Genomic DNA, 13678 nt, shown 5'->3' on the forward strand with positions numbered 1-13678 from the left:
TGTGTTCAAACATCTTAAGGCCTTCTCCTCCGAGCAAACCGACCCAGTTATAGTCCTACCATCCTGCTGTGTGCAGGTAAATGCTCCGTGAGATGCCTGACTTTAAAACTAATTTTGTAATATGTGTAATCTATGAAGGGACTGTGACGGGGAAAGAAATAGAAGAAGGGAGTTAAGTGATGTGCAGTTTTAGAATCGATTTACTAAGACTTGAGGGGTATTTTTATATGTGGCATAAGGGATTGTACACGAAAAGCTGTAGTATGTTTTAAAGCGGACTGTTGAGTGTATCCTCTTTTATCTGCAAAGGCCTTCACTCCTAAAATATGCCAGTTCGGTGCGCAATGCACTGGTGATAATACATACCACAACCACCACAGAAAACAGCATTAGACTTGATAAATCTCTTTATCAGCTGGACTTAAGACGGCTGCATTGCCTTCAAAACCTCAAGCCTCAGTATCTAAATAATGATAAGGGGAACCCATTGACTTTCTGTCTGTTTTTCATATTTTTAAATAAAGACAACGTAGCTTAAATTTGTGTAAATACCCGTTTTTGCAGTTATCTTAATTCATTTATTTATTGTTTTGTTTAATGGGACTGTGATGCCTGGTGACAGAACTGGCTTAATGATTTCAAAATATATATATATGAAAGCAAGTGAAAAGCAGAAAGAGAGGTTCAGAAACTGGACCAGATGTGCGGAAGTGTTGCGATACGCAGGCTCCTCCTCTTAGCAAAGAGAACCAGGCTTCTTATTGCCTCACTGATAGATTTCACTGAAACACGACTTATTCAGAATAGTTGAAGAGTATGCAGATGTTAATAATGAAAATCTTAAAACCGCATTAGCTGCAAGGGGTTGCATCCTCTCGGAATCATTCGCCGTTTCCCAAGTAAAACCTTTTGTGTTTATGTGCTTAAATTGAGCCGGTCACATTCCGTGGAAGTCGGCATTATGGCGGCGTGCCAAAGGCCACTTCTGACACTGTGTGGTTGCCGCGGAAACTGCATACTCAGCGCGAGGGGTTACGTAATCAAGGTGCTCTTACGTGCTCCACGTAAACACAGGTAGAAGATTCCCAGCAAATGTGTGTGTGTGTGTGTGTGTGTGTGTGTGTGTGTGTGTGTGTGTGTGTGTGTGTGTGTGTGTGTGTGTGTGTGTGTGTGTGTGTGTGTGAAAACTGTTTAAAATCTGCTAGAACTCTTCTATCCCAGCCTACGTTCACTGGAAATGTACATAAGAAATCATTTATCAGGCGGACTACAGTTTGTGTTATGCGGTGTTGGATCGTTTGCCCAGCTATGTTTGTAATCTAAGAAATGTAGAAATTACTAATTATTGTTTGAAAATTAAATTAAAACTTTGTTGATAATTTAAATAAACTTACAAGATTCTGCCACACTTTACTTTGTAATTGTTTATTCAGTTGGGCTATTAAAAAACTAGAGTCGAAACACATTACTTGCACTGGAAGACCATTTTCATTGTGAAGTCCATGATAAAACAACATCTTCCAAGAATGTGTCGCATTTTACAGTTGATTTCCTTTCACAGTGGAGAAAATAATACATTTTTAACAGTTTGCCTGCCGTGGCATGTTGACATCCATCCATTTAGAAATGATCCAACTCTTAGGAGGAACTCGGTGTACAGAAGGACTAAATTTTACTTGTTATTAACAGAGGAGGAACTAGAATTTTTTTTCACTCTATAAACATGATGAGGACTTTCAATCAAGAGCCAACAAGAAGAAGAAAAACATGTCTAAAACATAAAATGTCACAGTTCATACATTTATACCAGTAAGCCCCGAAAAGTGATAGATAATTAGAGGAACATTCAAAGTAACGGCTTACATATTGATAGAAAACAACAATTCAAATAAAACTGGTTTTATGTGCATCCTTTCTGGCCTCAGGTGTGAGCCCTATCGCGAAAAGCATGTTTGAATGGCACTGTATAATTTCTTAATGAGCTGACTCGTGAAACACAACCGGCCTCTCACCTTTTCCCACGGCAGGGTCTCCACACTTTGCCGAGCAGCGTTGCCCTGAGCGCAGAGCACCCTCTAATGTACAGAATGGGGGTCAGGGCAGCATTAACTCGGGGCAAAATGCGAATAGGGTCAGTGCCCTCATTTTTAAAGGTATAACAGGTCGTGCCGATGAAATTACAAATGATAATATGACAAAATATAGGAAGCCAAGTCCCCAAGAAGAACACCACAACCACCAGTATGAGATACACCGACGAACGCTTGCTGTCTCTCTCCTCGGAGGGCTGCTCCCTCTCCAGCTGAAACCTGGCAATGATGAACAATCGGATATTGAGCACTATCATTATGATAACTAGGAATATGTTCGCGACAAAAGTGCCAAAGCCTGTGACCTGTTTGGCAACACCGACAGTGACCAGGTTCTGCACAGCGACGATTAAGAAAGCGTAGGCCCAGTAGGCAACGATGACCATCACGGTCCTGTTTCGGGTCATGCGCTGGGAGTATTTAAAGGGGGACAAGATGGCGTGGTATCTGTCCGCCTGCGCGGCCAGGATAGCCATGAAAGACAGTCCTAGAAATGTGGGAGCAATGTAAAAGGTTCTCGTGGGGGAGTCATAGACATCCCTCACATCGAGAACACCAACATAATAATAAGACACTCCCGTACAAATGTCACTGAGGCAAGTGCTCAGCATGTACATGAAGCGGTTCTCGCTGCGCAAAGCTGTGTTCAGCAGGATGGAGAGAAACACAGACACGTTGAGGAAAATGATGGTTGCAGCCAAGAAAACGCTGAAAAGGAACATCAACACGTTGCCAAAGTTCGTGAGGGGCAGCGCGAGAGTCAAAGGGCGGCTGGTGTTTCTCATCAGGGCGGATGACAAATGCTGGCAGTATTGCAGCTGTGCCCGAACAGCACAGTGGGGTTACTTCAAGCCCGATTTATGTAGCAAGCACAGTCAGTCTAAGAAGAAGACGTCAACCTGAGTGACTTCAACTCCCAAGGAGAGCAAGCCCACAAGGCTTTCATGAAAAATAGATAGATATTATAGGTTATGTAAAAGAGAAATAAATAATCAAATTTAGCAAACCACCCTTTTACAGAACAGTTCATGAACAGCTGATCCTACATTTTATAGATATATAAATACATATTCTATAAATACATAGATGTATATATTTATATACAAGTAAGATGTAAGGCCTTTTTGCATTTCCTGAGTGCAACTTTAAGATTAGAGAGGTTTAAAAAAAAAAACTAGTAGTACGTCCACTAAATATTTAGTGATATAATTCTTATTTTTACGTCGTCTTTCTTTACTGGAACTTCAGCTGTAGCTGTAAATTTGTCTGTAAATCTACGTCTGTTTCTTTAGGTTTATATTCCAGGGCACAGAACAGAAACTAGAAAGCAACATAGTGAACTCTTCCAATGTTAAATCTTCTGCTTTGCAACCATGGGTCAACCGGGGGGAAAAAATGATATATATTTTTTAAAATTGTTAGTTGTAATAAAAAGAATCTCTCTTGCTCTTATCTCAGCTACAACTATCCTCTCTAAAGAAAGGCCCTAAAAGCGCATTCCTGCTTACTTATCAGTGCATCTGAAACAAAGACACTGATAAGAACTCAAACTGATGTTTTAAAGATTACCTTACCAGCTGATGGTTTCAAAGAAAAGTGTGGTGGTTCAAAGGTTAATACAGCAACATGTTTATTGCTCCCCCTTGTGGCTAAAAGTCCGATATTACAGGCTGGTGTTTCTTGGTCGGATGATGCAGCCGCAGACGACAGACGTCATAGGCTTATGCCTACATAAAGACTAAAAGTTAGCAAATAATTAAAAATAAAAACAAATAAAAACAGATTTTATGTAGGGAGACCGGGGATAGTTGTAATGTGGGTCAGTTGTAGCACTTCCAATTTCTGCAATCAGGGCTAAGTTTCAGATGATGTGATTCATCCTGTACATGCCCAATTCAGGTCTTCTATCACATGTGAAAAATGAGCACATTTTGGCAAACAAAGACAATTTAAGAAGAAAGAAAGTAATTTGCATGCCAAAAAGTAAGTTGTTTTTTGTTTTGTTTTTTTACTTTATTTGCAATTTCTAATAGCATTATCTGCATTATGTTATTTGTATGTCTATGGGGATTTATTCCGTGTAGGTCTTTAGTGCTAATGTTTTAGCCGTTGGCTGTAATGTTTGCTAGGTCATGGCTATAGGAGTCTGGGTCAGTTGTAACAGCAACAGTCTGGGTTAGTTGTAACAATAATGCAAATGTTACTACTTACCACACTATTACTTTAACTTATTAAACAAGTTGGGGCAACGACATCAGCAGAGAGAGGTTCACTGGTCATTTTGTATATGCGTTTGATGCCATTGGCAACACAATTCTTCCAATGTTTGTGTTCCGACGCATACGTTATGCAGACCACTTTGTCAGAGATGGGCCAGTAGGAAGTATTGGTAGTGGAAATAAATCATGATGGGTGCAAGAAATAGACTTCCTGATTTTTCTGAAGCACTTTGCAAACCACACCAAGGTCAGCCATGGAAAAAAAAGTAATTGGACATCATGGACATCGCAGTGGAATTGCGATGCTGGTGCACAACTACATTTTTTCAGCTTCACTGTTATGTTCAAACGTTGGTGCAAGAGTTGTAGGTTACAATGCCCACTGAGCCAATGAGGCCAAACTCAAGAAAGACCAACCAAAATTTATGAGATATTCAGTTTCTGAAAATTCCATAATTAGTCTTTTTTTGGGGGTTGGAATATGTTCAAAAGTTAGATTTCTGCAGTCACACACACACACATAGCTACGTAAATAGTTCTAAGTGCATGATTGTGTTGAATAAAAAAGATTACATGTTAAAATTTTGTCAGTATCCTTATTTCATTGTGTTACATTTCACCCCAGGATATGTTACAACTAACCCAGACTATGGGGTTAGTTGTAACATTTCACTCTTTGTGTTTGAGACCATACCATGCAATGAGTAACTGTGCTGCAGAGAAAATACTGTACTATTTAATAGCAGAGACATGTAAATACTTTGCATTACATTTTAAATCCACTACCTTAAAAGAGCTCCAAGCTACAGACAGAAATGTCAAAAATGTTACAACAATCCCCGGTCTCCCCTAAACTCCAACTTTTAAAAGTTTGGATTAAAAGCAATTACAAAGTTTCTTCCAGTTTTTGCGTCCATGTTGTACTCTATAAACTAGGAGTATTGTTTTGTCGCTAGTCAAAACGTCTGGGTTAATTGCAGTGAAAAGCATGTAACAAATCTCCAGGGGCTCCCAACAGGTGACCGTTGGAGGCCCCTGTAGTGTGCCAGCATGGAGTAGGCAAATAAAAGAATAACATAAAGTATTTCTGACAGATTGAACAAAATTTACCAGGCCACATTTGAACACCAGGTAGTGCTTTTTCTATTGTCGAAGCCACAGACTACAAACTATAAGTCCCTGCTAGTGTGTTATGGCGATAACTGCGGGAGCTATCCAGGTACTCAGGATTTCATTATCATTATAAGCACCAGAGATTTAAATGATTCTTTCGGGAGCTGAGTTTATTGAACACTGGCAGCATGTGGGTGGAAGTCGTGGGCAAGAGAAGTGTGCCCGTTCTTTAACAACTGCATATAATTAGTAGATATCAGAGAGAAGGATGTATATTTTTTGTCGCATAAACTCTTCCTAATCTGAGACTGAATCTGTGAGGCTTCATTTATTCCTTTAAGCCCACACTACTGTGGCGACTCATTCTCCATCTAGAACTTATCTTCTGAGAGTGGAGGCATTATCAGGATATGCATCTATGTAACTGTACTGTACTTAAGTCTACTTTGTATAGTGCTTGAAGATGTTGGCAGGTGGAAATGGGCTCAGTTTGAACTGCGGGGAACCACCACTTTGCGGGGGTTTCCGTTTGCATGCCAAAAAAGTGATGTCTAATGTTTCCTTTTGCTGGTACACAAGCTGTAGTAAACAAGATTGACGAAGGTGTGCAAGATATGACTTGTTTTTAAGTATCTTTATGACGTCGTCGTACCCACTCAGTGTTCTACATTATAATCAGATTAGCCACTTAAAAGATTTTTGCAGAACAGACTGTGTTACATCCCCACGATGAAGGTCTAGGGGTGTGTGTGGGGACTGGTAACAAATGGGTCCAGAACAGAATGAAAGGAGAACAGACAGAGGTGTTTAGTAAATAAAATAGTTTTTATTATAGATAAACTTAACATAAAGAGCCAGCAACGCCGTTTTACCAATAACACTAGAAAAAGAAAAAGGTTGCAACAACAAAGAACACAACAACCAAACAAAAAGCTCCACACCACGAGGAGGCACTTCCAGGGGCCCACAAGCTCACCCTGTCACTAGCAGCAGCTAGCTTTACTGCTGCCGAGGCCCACAAGCCCACACTACTCATATGTAGCAGCTACACTGCACACTTCTTCCACAACTCCACACCACAGGCAGGACAATCACACACCTAGAACACAAAGCGGAGACACCAGAGAAAACCACCCTCCTACATACAGTTCATCCCCAGCTTATATGACCTCAGAGAGGCCATTGCTGACTGGGCCCAGATGGTAAATGAGGCCAATGAGCAGCAGCTGTGTCCTGGGGAGAGGAGCAAGAGAGGAAGAGAAGGAGAGAAAACACCATAACCACACAAGGGCAGTTTCAGGAGGCCCAGCTAGGGCCGTAACAGACTGTGTTGTGTTTGTTGCTGTTTCTGCTGCCCTCTGAGACTGATCTTGAAAAAGACATTTTTAATGTAAACGAGACTTGCTCAAAAGTGCAGCTTCTATACCTTATGACAGGAATGTTCTTTCTGCTTGAAGAGGACTTTATATCATAAGTGTTTGACCAATTAAATGCCAACAAGAAATTTACAACAGCTTAAATACAGGAAGCCACTTTTTGGCATACTTTAGGTTTAAACACAATGAGTACCAACTAAAAAAGTGCTGCAGAATGCTAAAAAGTTCAGGCGAAGTTAATATAAATGATAATAAATACAATTTTTTCAGAAATATTATGAACAAACATAGCTGAGTATTGTGAAATGTTAAGTTGGCCTTTTGAACAAAGGAGATAAAATATTTTATTTATGGATCACCGAGATGAAAGGTTATGGCAGCAAGCCCCAAACAGCAAAAGCTACAAATTTGACCAAAAGCTAAGGATCCATTTCTATTTTTTTTAACACAAAATATAAAATTATTCTTGTGATTAGGCCTATCTTATCGATTCCACAAAGTAAGTAAGTAAGTTCAAAAACGTCACTTAACCCATGTCAGAGCCACCAAGCCTCCAGAGATCAGAAAGTTTGAGCAGCATCGTTTGTTGGACCTATAAATATAATGAGTGCTCGACTTCTTGTGGAGCTCCAGGATGCTCTACAACGCCACGGTCATCCTGTCAGTGGATTTCAACAGTCCGGAAGACTTCCTCATCTTCACCTTCCACATTGTTTTCGCCACGTGTGCCGTGCTTGTAGCCGGCTCGGTGATCATCGGGATCACCTCCACTCCATATCTTCGAGCCCAGAACCGCTTCGTGTTCATGCTGAACACGAGCATCAGCGACACTCTGACCGGCTTCTCCGTCTACTATCTGGGGCTCTTTGACGTCCAAGAGGGCTATCCCTCGAGGAATGGGACATACTACATTTTGCCATCTTTTTTAGGTGTCAATGTGTTAACCTTCCTCTTTGCTCAGTTTGACCGCTACTTTGCCGTTTGCCATCCGTTCTTTTACAGTCGCTACATAACGAGATCCGTTGTCATTGTAATCTGTGCTTTCTGCTGGATTTACACATACTTTATTCTCACTGTGCAGAACTTGGTGCCCATCTCAAAGGCGGCTCAAATAAACGCGTTTGGTGTGATGACTCTACAGGTTATAGTGCTCGTTAAAGTGCTCATGACAATTAAACTGTACATCATAGCCAGGAGTCACGTTGTGAGAGAGGCGCCTAGTGCCGAGCGAGACAACAAGAAGGAATCACTGCGCATCATTGTGTTTGTGGTTATCTGCTTCTTGGCGCTGTGGTGTCCCTCGTTTGTCAATATCATTGTGAGGCAGTTGACTAGAGAAGGTCTCAGGTTTAGGAATGAAGCCACTAACGTGTTCGCCACGATGGCACGCTTAAACGCGCTGGTAACCCCTGCGGTGTACATCTGGGGCAGCCCTGCGCTTCGGAGGGCCGTGTGGAGAACGGTGTGGTGGATGTTCTGTCCCAGGCGCAGTGCAAGGTAAGACGCGGTCCAAGTGTTACGTAGAATTACCGTATTATGTCAAACAATATGCTGCTTGTGAATAAAAAGACATTTTATCCCTTATCTCCCCTTCTTCGCACCGGCACCCTACCTCTCTCCCGCTTTCTCCCCCCTCTCTCTCTTGCAGGATTGACTTTAACTCTGATGGGATGACAAGCAAAATAAGGCAGCCAACATCAGCATCATCATAAGTTATAATAAGGATAAAATACTAAGAGCCCATCTGATGGGAAACATGTTGCGGTCACTTTTGAGTTTATGCGTTTTCTCAGTCTCAGTGTTTTGATTTTTCAGACAAAACATAACGAAGCTGGGTTCCTGTTCTCTTGTTCTGATTCAACTATGTCATAAAAATGAAACTGCTGTGATTCAACTAGATATCCTAAACTAGACAGACTGCCACAGAGCAGTCTATCAAGTTTAGGATAAAGCGTTTAATTTCTATATTTAAAATCTTTGTATTATTTGTTTGTTTGTTTTTACTTATTACTCGCAGTACGCACATTTATCTTTTTATTGACCGGCATTTGGGATCAGACTGCAAAGGTCTTTGGTCAGTTGTAGGCTACACATCGAATAAACCTTGTCTTGTATCTACAGCCAAAAAGATGGACTCCACTAAAACCTCTGTAGCAAAAAAATAACTTTCACAATCTAATCGTTTAAACTCGAGGCTATAACAGCAGAAAATGTACAACAAGATCCGAATAATCTTTAGGTTTAGTTCATTGATATTTGGATGGAATTCAGCATTTCCGACTGGATCCAGCTTCCTGTTCACTGGTGCAGCACATTCAGCACCACGTTCAGCGTCTTGGCGCTGACACCCGTAGGTTCAGCACCAAGGATAGCCCCATAGCCTAGTTTTGTTTTTAAGTCATGGCAGTGATCCCGATGCTAAACTTTAACTATATTTAGACACAATAAATTAATATTACAAACGTATATTTCGTGGTCAGTTGACCACGAAAGGAAAGGGAAGTCTTTATCACATATGACAATAAGTTTCATCGGACACGTTTTCGTGGTTGTTTTTTATCAACACATGACAACTTAAATGTGTCAACGCTGGCGGACTGAGAGAAATAGAGTGAAAAAGATTGAATTATTTTATTGTATTGTTTTAAAAATGATAAATATAATGTTCGCATTAAACATCTCAAAAACTGAATTTTAAGTTGTGCACTTTAAATGTGCACTCAATATGAACTTGTAAAAAATAACTGCAGTTTGTACAGTTTGGATACACGTTTTGTATTTGAAATAAATTATTTCAAGGCAGATATTTTAAGTATCTGTGTCCTGCTATTTTCACTTTAATATTATAACATTCATTCCTAGATAATCCTTAAATGCTTGTTAATATCGAAGTGGCACAACGTTCGTGGTGAATATGTTTTTCATTAGTGTAAATGAAAAAAAAAACTGTGATATAGATACAGTTATGGAAGCAACTGGGTTGACTCAGCTCACTTAAACATACAATAAAGCTTTCTTTACATACAGTAGCAGTAATCTTCTCAGGAATAAATAGCAACGGTAAGTTTGTCAGTAAAACTGATACAGTTTATTATATGATAGCGGACATTTTGGAGTCTTTTTCGTTTGTTTATTGATGTTCTTTAAAGAGTATTGAAGGGACACTTGTCCCATCTGTCAGGCTTTCTGAATAATACGATAATAATAAGAAGAATTCAATTCATTGACATTTTGTCTTTTTGAATTTCCGCTAGGAGACCTCAGGAAAAGTGTATAGCACCAAATAGCTGTGGATAGTTCAAATTTACCAAGCCCCTCTCATTCATATGCATTTACCAAGTGATTTACTTTACAATATATGAACTGACTTTACTGACTTGATTCTTGATTCTTGACTGTTAGTCTGTAGATGTCCACAAGAGGATGATGTATTGCTGGATTTTTCTATATTTTACTGATTATTTCTGTAACACAAAATGTTTAAAAAAATGTAAACACTTTGCAAGCCAATATTTATGACTTCTTAAAAGCCAAACGAGTGGCATGAATGTCCAATATAAATAAATGATTCACATATTTCTCTGTCCCGTGCTTGCGTTAGAATGTATTTGCATATCTTGGCGACCTTATAGTTCCCCTTTTCTTCCTTTTTCTGATCAATTTTCTTGTGTGCCAACTACTGCTGAGAAATGACCGACTATATGCGTTTTTAAAAATTCAAAGTCTCCTAAATCCATGCTTTCTGTCAACTGTTTTGTCAAAAAACAAATAGCAAAATGCAGTTTATAAAGGGACGTATGTTGGGTGTAATTGAAAAAACTGAACAAGATACGATGTTTGTCGTGTCAGTTAAAATAAACAAATATGATTTAACAGGATTGAAACGTGAGATTAAGCCATGCCTCCTGGGAGATACAGTTTGGCTTTAGCGCAGTGTCTTATTGAGCAGCTCTATAAAAATGTTGTTGTCGGTATGCGTCTCTGACACAATGCTGCTCACCAACATCACTGATTCTCTGACTGCAGGAGTGCCTCTGTCGGTAGACTTCAGCCATCCTGTGGATTATCTCATTTTCATTTTTCAGATTTTATTTGCCACAACTGTTGTTTTCGTAGCAGGACCTATAGTCATTACCATTTTTGCCACCAAAGAGCTCCGCCGACAGAACAGGTTTATTTTCATGCTGAACACCAGCATCTGTGACACGCTCATCGGGTTTTCAGTGTACTATGTCGGTTTGTTTGATGTTCAAGAGGGATATCCATCCAGAAATGGAACTTATAACATGTTAAACTATCTCCTTGGGGTAAATTTAATAACATTTTTGTTCGCGCAATTTGACCGCTATATTGCCGTTTGTCATCCTTTCACTTACTCTCGCTTCATTACGAGGGGCGTGGTGATTTCTGCAAACATCTATTGCTGGCTTTATGTCTATTCTCAGGCGGTTATTTCGATTTTCTTGCCCTTTTCCAAAGCAACACAGCTGTACGTGTTTGGTACCCTAACCTTTCAAATCATAGTGTTCACCAAAGTGGTCATGACTATTAAACTGTATGTTGTTGCCAGGTACCAGCTGGAAAGAGACCCCCCTAGTGCAGAGAAAGAAAGCACCAAGGAATCATTAAGAATAATCGTTTTTGTTGTCATAACCTTCTTATTGTTGTGGTGTCCCTCCTTCATTAACATCGTCCTCAGACTGGTTGTAGGGAGAGGGCTGATATTTAGGAATGATGCTACTAATCTTTTCGCCATCATGGCTCGATTTAATGCCTTGTGCACGCCGGCCGTGTACCTGTGGGGGAGTCCCTCTTTAAGGAAAGCCACGCTGAGGACGGTGTGGAGCAGACTGTGCCCAAAATGCAATAGCAGAAAAATCTTGTTTCAATGAAACAAGTAAAAATACACCTCATCTCATTCATAATGCTTGAGCCAGCCTATTGAATAAAAACAAAATGTTTAAATAAATCGCCACTATTTTTTTTAAATTTCATTAAGGTTAAAGAATCTATTTTTATGAAGGTCAAATTTTTTTTACTGTAGCGTTTCTTATTTTGCTCAGGTGACACAGTTGACTGAGATGCGAATATTCACATTTTCTTCGTTTATGATCAACTTTCTGTGTTTTCTAACATGTTTCTGTATTTAATACCTTCTCATTATAAACAGTCTTAGAAATTTTGAAATGTATAAACTCTGATTATTTTTGTCTTCTCATTGGAAGCACGGGGACTCCATACCAGTCGTCTGAAATAAATAATTACACTAATGTGAGCTTTTTTTCTGCAGCGGGGTTTGTCTCGTTTGTTTCGAATCCTTAGCTTAGTTTGTTTGGTCAACTCTTGGGCTCCGAGTAGCTACTGCATGAATGAATAATGAAAGGCAATACTGTGATGACTGTCGCCATTTCTTCCTTTCTCTTTCTTTCAGCATTAGATCTGAACTGAAATAAACATGTGAGTCTTTCATGCTGCGGGTGTAGAAACGACATAATATGCAGAGCGGGTAGATTAAATTGTTCATATCATGTTCAAGTGAAGTAAGTCAATAATATAGCAATGTTAAATATAATGTTAAGTAATATGAAGACAACATGTATTTTAGTGACGTATCTAAGTGATTATTTTACTGGGGTAAAAGCTATTGAATAGTGTTGAAAAAAATGACAAAATTGCGAAGGATTAAAATATTCCAAGAGCTCAACTTTCTTCATCTAAACATGTTTCAATCACGTTTTATCAGCACAAAATGCACAGGTTTATTGTGTGTTGATTTAACTCAGTTGTTTAAGTTTCTGCCAAATCAAAATATTTGTGTGCAACCAATGTCCACTATTGAATCAAGTAAATCTAACATGGCCTTTTTTTCAGTGTAGTTGTAGTGACGATTCCATTGTCCAAATAAACATCCAACAACCTAAAATCAACAAGCCACTGCTGTGCTGTGTTAATATTTTTTACTCAGGAAAAAGAAGTCCAATGTCCAAAGCTTGAAGGTTGCGTTGCACGGTTCATTTACCCAGTTTGGCTAAACAAAAGATCATTTTTTGTTGTTTCCTGGTGCTTCTCCTGCTCTGGTAAAAAAAACAAAAAAACAACAACATAGGCCCACCCCAGTGCATGCTGGTCCTATACCAGTCCCTTTACTTATAGGGCTTTGGAGCGTGATGTCACGGGGGTGGGCGTGGAAAGGATTTTGGCCCGATCCGCCATTTTGGGGGTCTAGCGCAAGTGAAAAGGGAGCGAAGGCACACACAACAGCCATGGTTCGTATTTGCTGTGTGGTCGGCTGCAATGTTCGATCGCACGACCAGCAAGAAAATAAGCTTGAAAAGGGTTTATCTTTTCATTCTTTCCCAACCTGGAAGCAACATGAGGCAGCTCGTGTATCGATGTTAGCAAACGAAGGCGTCCAGCCTGGATAGCAGCTGTGAGACGAGCTCCAGTTCTCTTCCATCTCCAAATATCTGTTGGTGCTCCAGACAGTTTCATTCCGGTAAGTTCTAAATATGTTCATATCACTCTTTATAGCCTATTAGTTTCATTTTCAATGCACTCTGAGCTCATAGCAAATTAGAACAAACATCCTACTGAGTGATTTTGCAGAACTACCGTCTATTTATAGAGTTGCTAATTATTTGGCATTATTGCAGCAAACCAGCCTATGAAATGGATGAAACATCGTGACTGGGTCCCAGCGCTACACGAGGGACCTGCTTCAAACAAACCACCATGCCAATCAGATTACTTCTTCCATGTGAGGGTGAAGAGGTGACCCTCCTGGATAAGATGGTGAAGGTTTGCTGCGTTTGGTGAACAGTGTGATAATAAAACCAGGGAAAAATGAAACCTGCTCCTGTTAAATGTTCTTAAGTCTTGT

At 39.8% G+C, this 13678-nt stretch overlaps 3 protein-coding genes across 3 annotated transcripts; 2 read left to right on the forward strand and 1 right to left on the reverse strand.

The window, feature by feature from the left end:
- Window positions 1-1596: 1596 nt before the first annotated feature.
- On the reverse strand, window positions 1597-2875 carry LOC308404351 (uncharacterized protein; the record flags this gene model as incomplete). Its single annotated transcript, XM_080894380.1, has 1 exon — window positions 1597-2875. One exon carries the CDS (start codon window positions 2873-2875, stop codon window positions 2009-2011), a length of 867 nt encoding a protein of 288 aa, XP_080750506.1. The 3' UTR covers window positions 1597-2008.
- A 3238-nt stretch (window positions 2876-6113) lies between these two features.
- Window positions 6114-9376, forward strand: LOC308404176 (uncharacterized protein). The gene has a single exon (XM_080894077.1). It carries the CDS (start codon window positions 7433-7435, stop codon window positions 8297-8299), a length of 867 nt encoding a protein of 288 aa, XP_080750203.1. The 5' UTR covers window positions 6114-7432; the 3' UTR covers window positions 8300-9376.
- Window positions 9377-9698: 322 nt separating this feature from the next.
- Window positions 9699-11878, forward strand: LOC308404575 (uncharacterized protein). Its single transcript, XM_080894709.1, has one exon. It carries the CDS (start codon window positions 10758-10760, stop codon window positions 11688-11690), a length of 933 nt encoding a protein of 310 aa, XP_080750835.1. The 5' UTR covers window positions 9699-10757; the 3' UTR covers window positions 11691-11878.
- Window positions 11879-13678: the final 1800 nt, after the last annotated feature.

The sequence above is a fragment of the Rhamphochromis sp. 'chilingali' genome (assembly GCF_963969265.1).
Source record: "Rhamphochromis sp. 'chilingali' genome assembly, chromosome: 10".
In the NCBI taxonomy this organism is placed as follows: Eukaryota; Metazoa; Chordata; class Actinopteri; order Cichliformes; family Cichlidae; genus Rhamphochromis; species Rhamphochromis sp. 'chilingali'.

Coding starts and splice junctions, on each gene's coding strand:
- LOC308404176 (XM_080894077.1), top strand. CDS start 7,433: ATGCTCTACAACGCCACGGTCATCCTGTCAGTGGATTTCAACAGTCCG.
- LOC308404575 (XM_080894709.1), top strand. CDS start 10,758: ATGTTGTTGTCGGTATGCGTCTCTGACACAATGCTGCTCACCAACATC.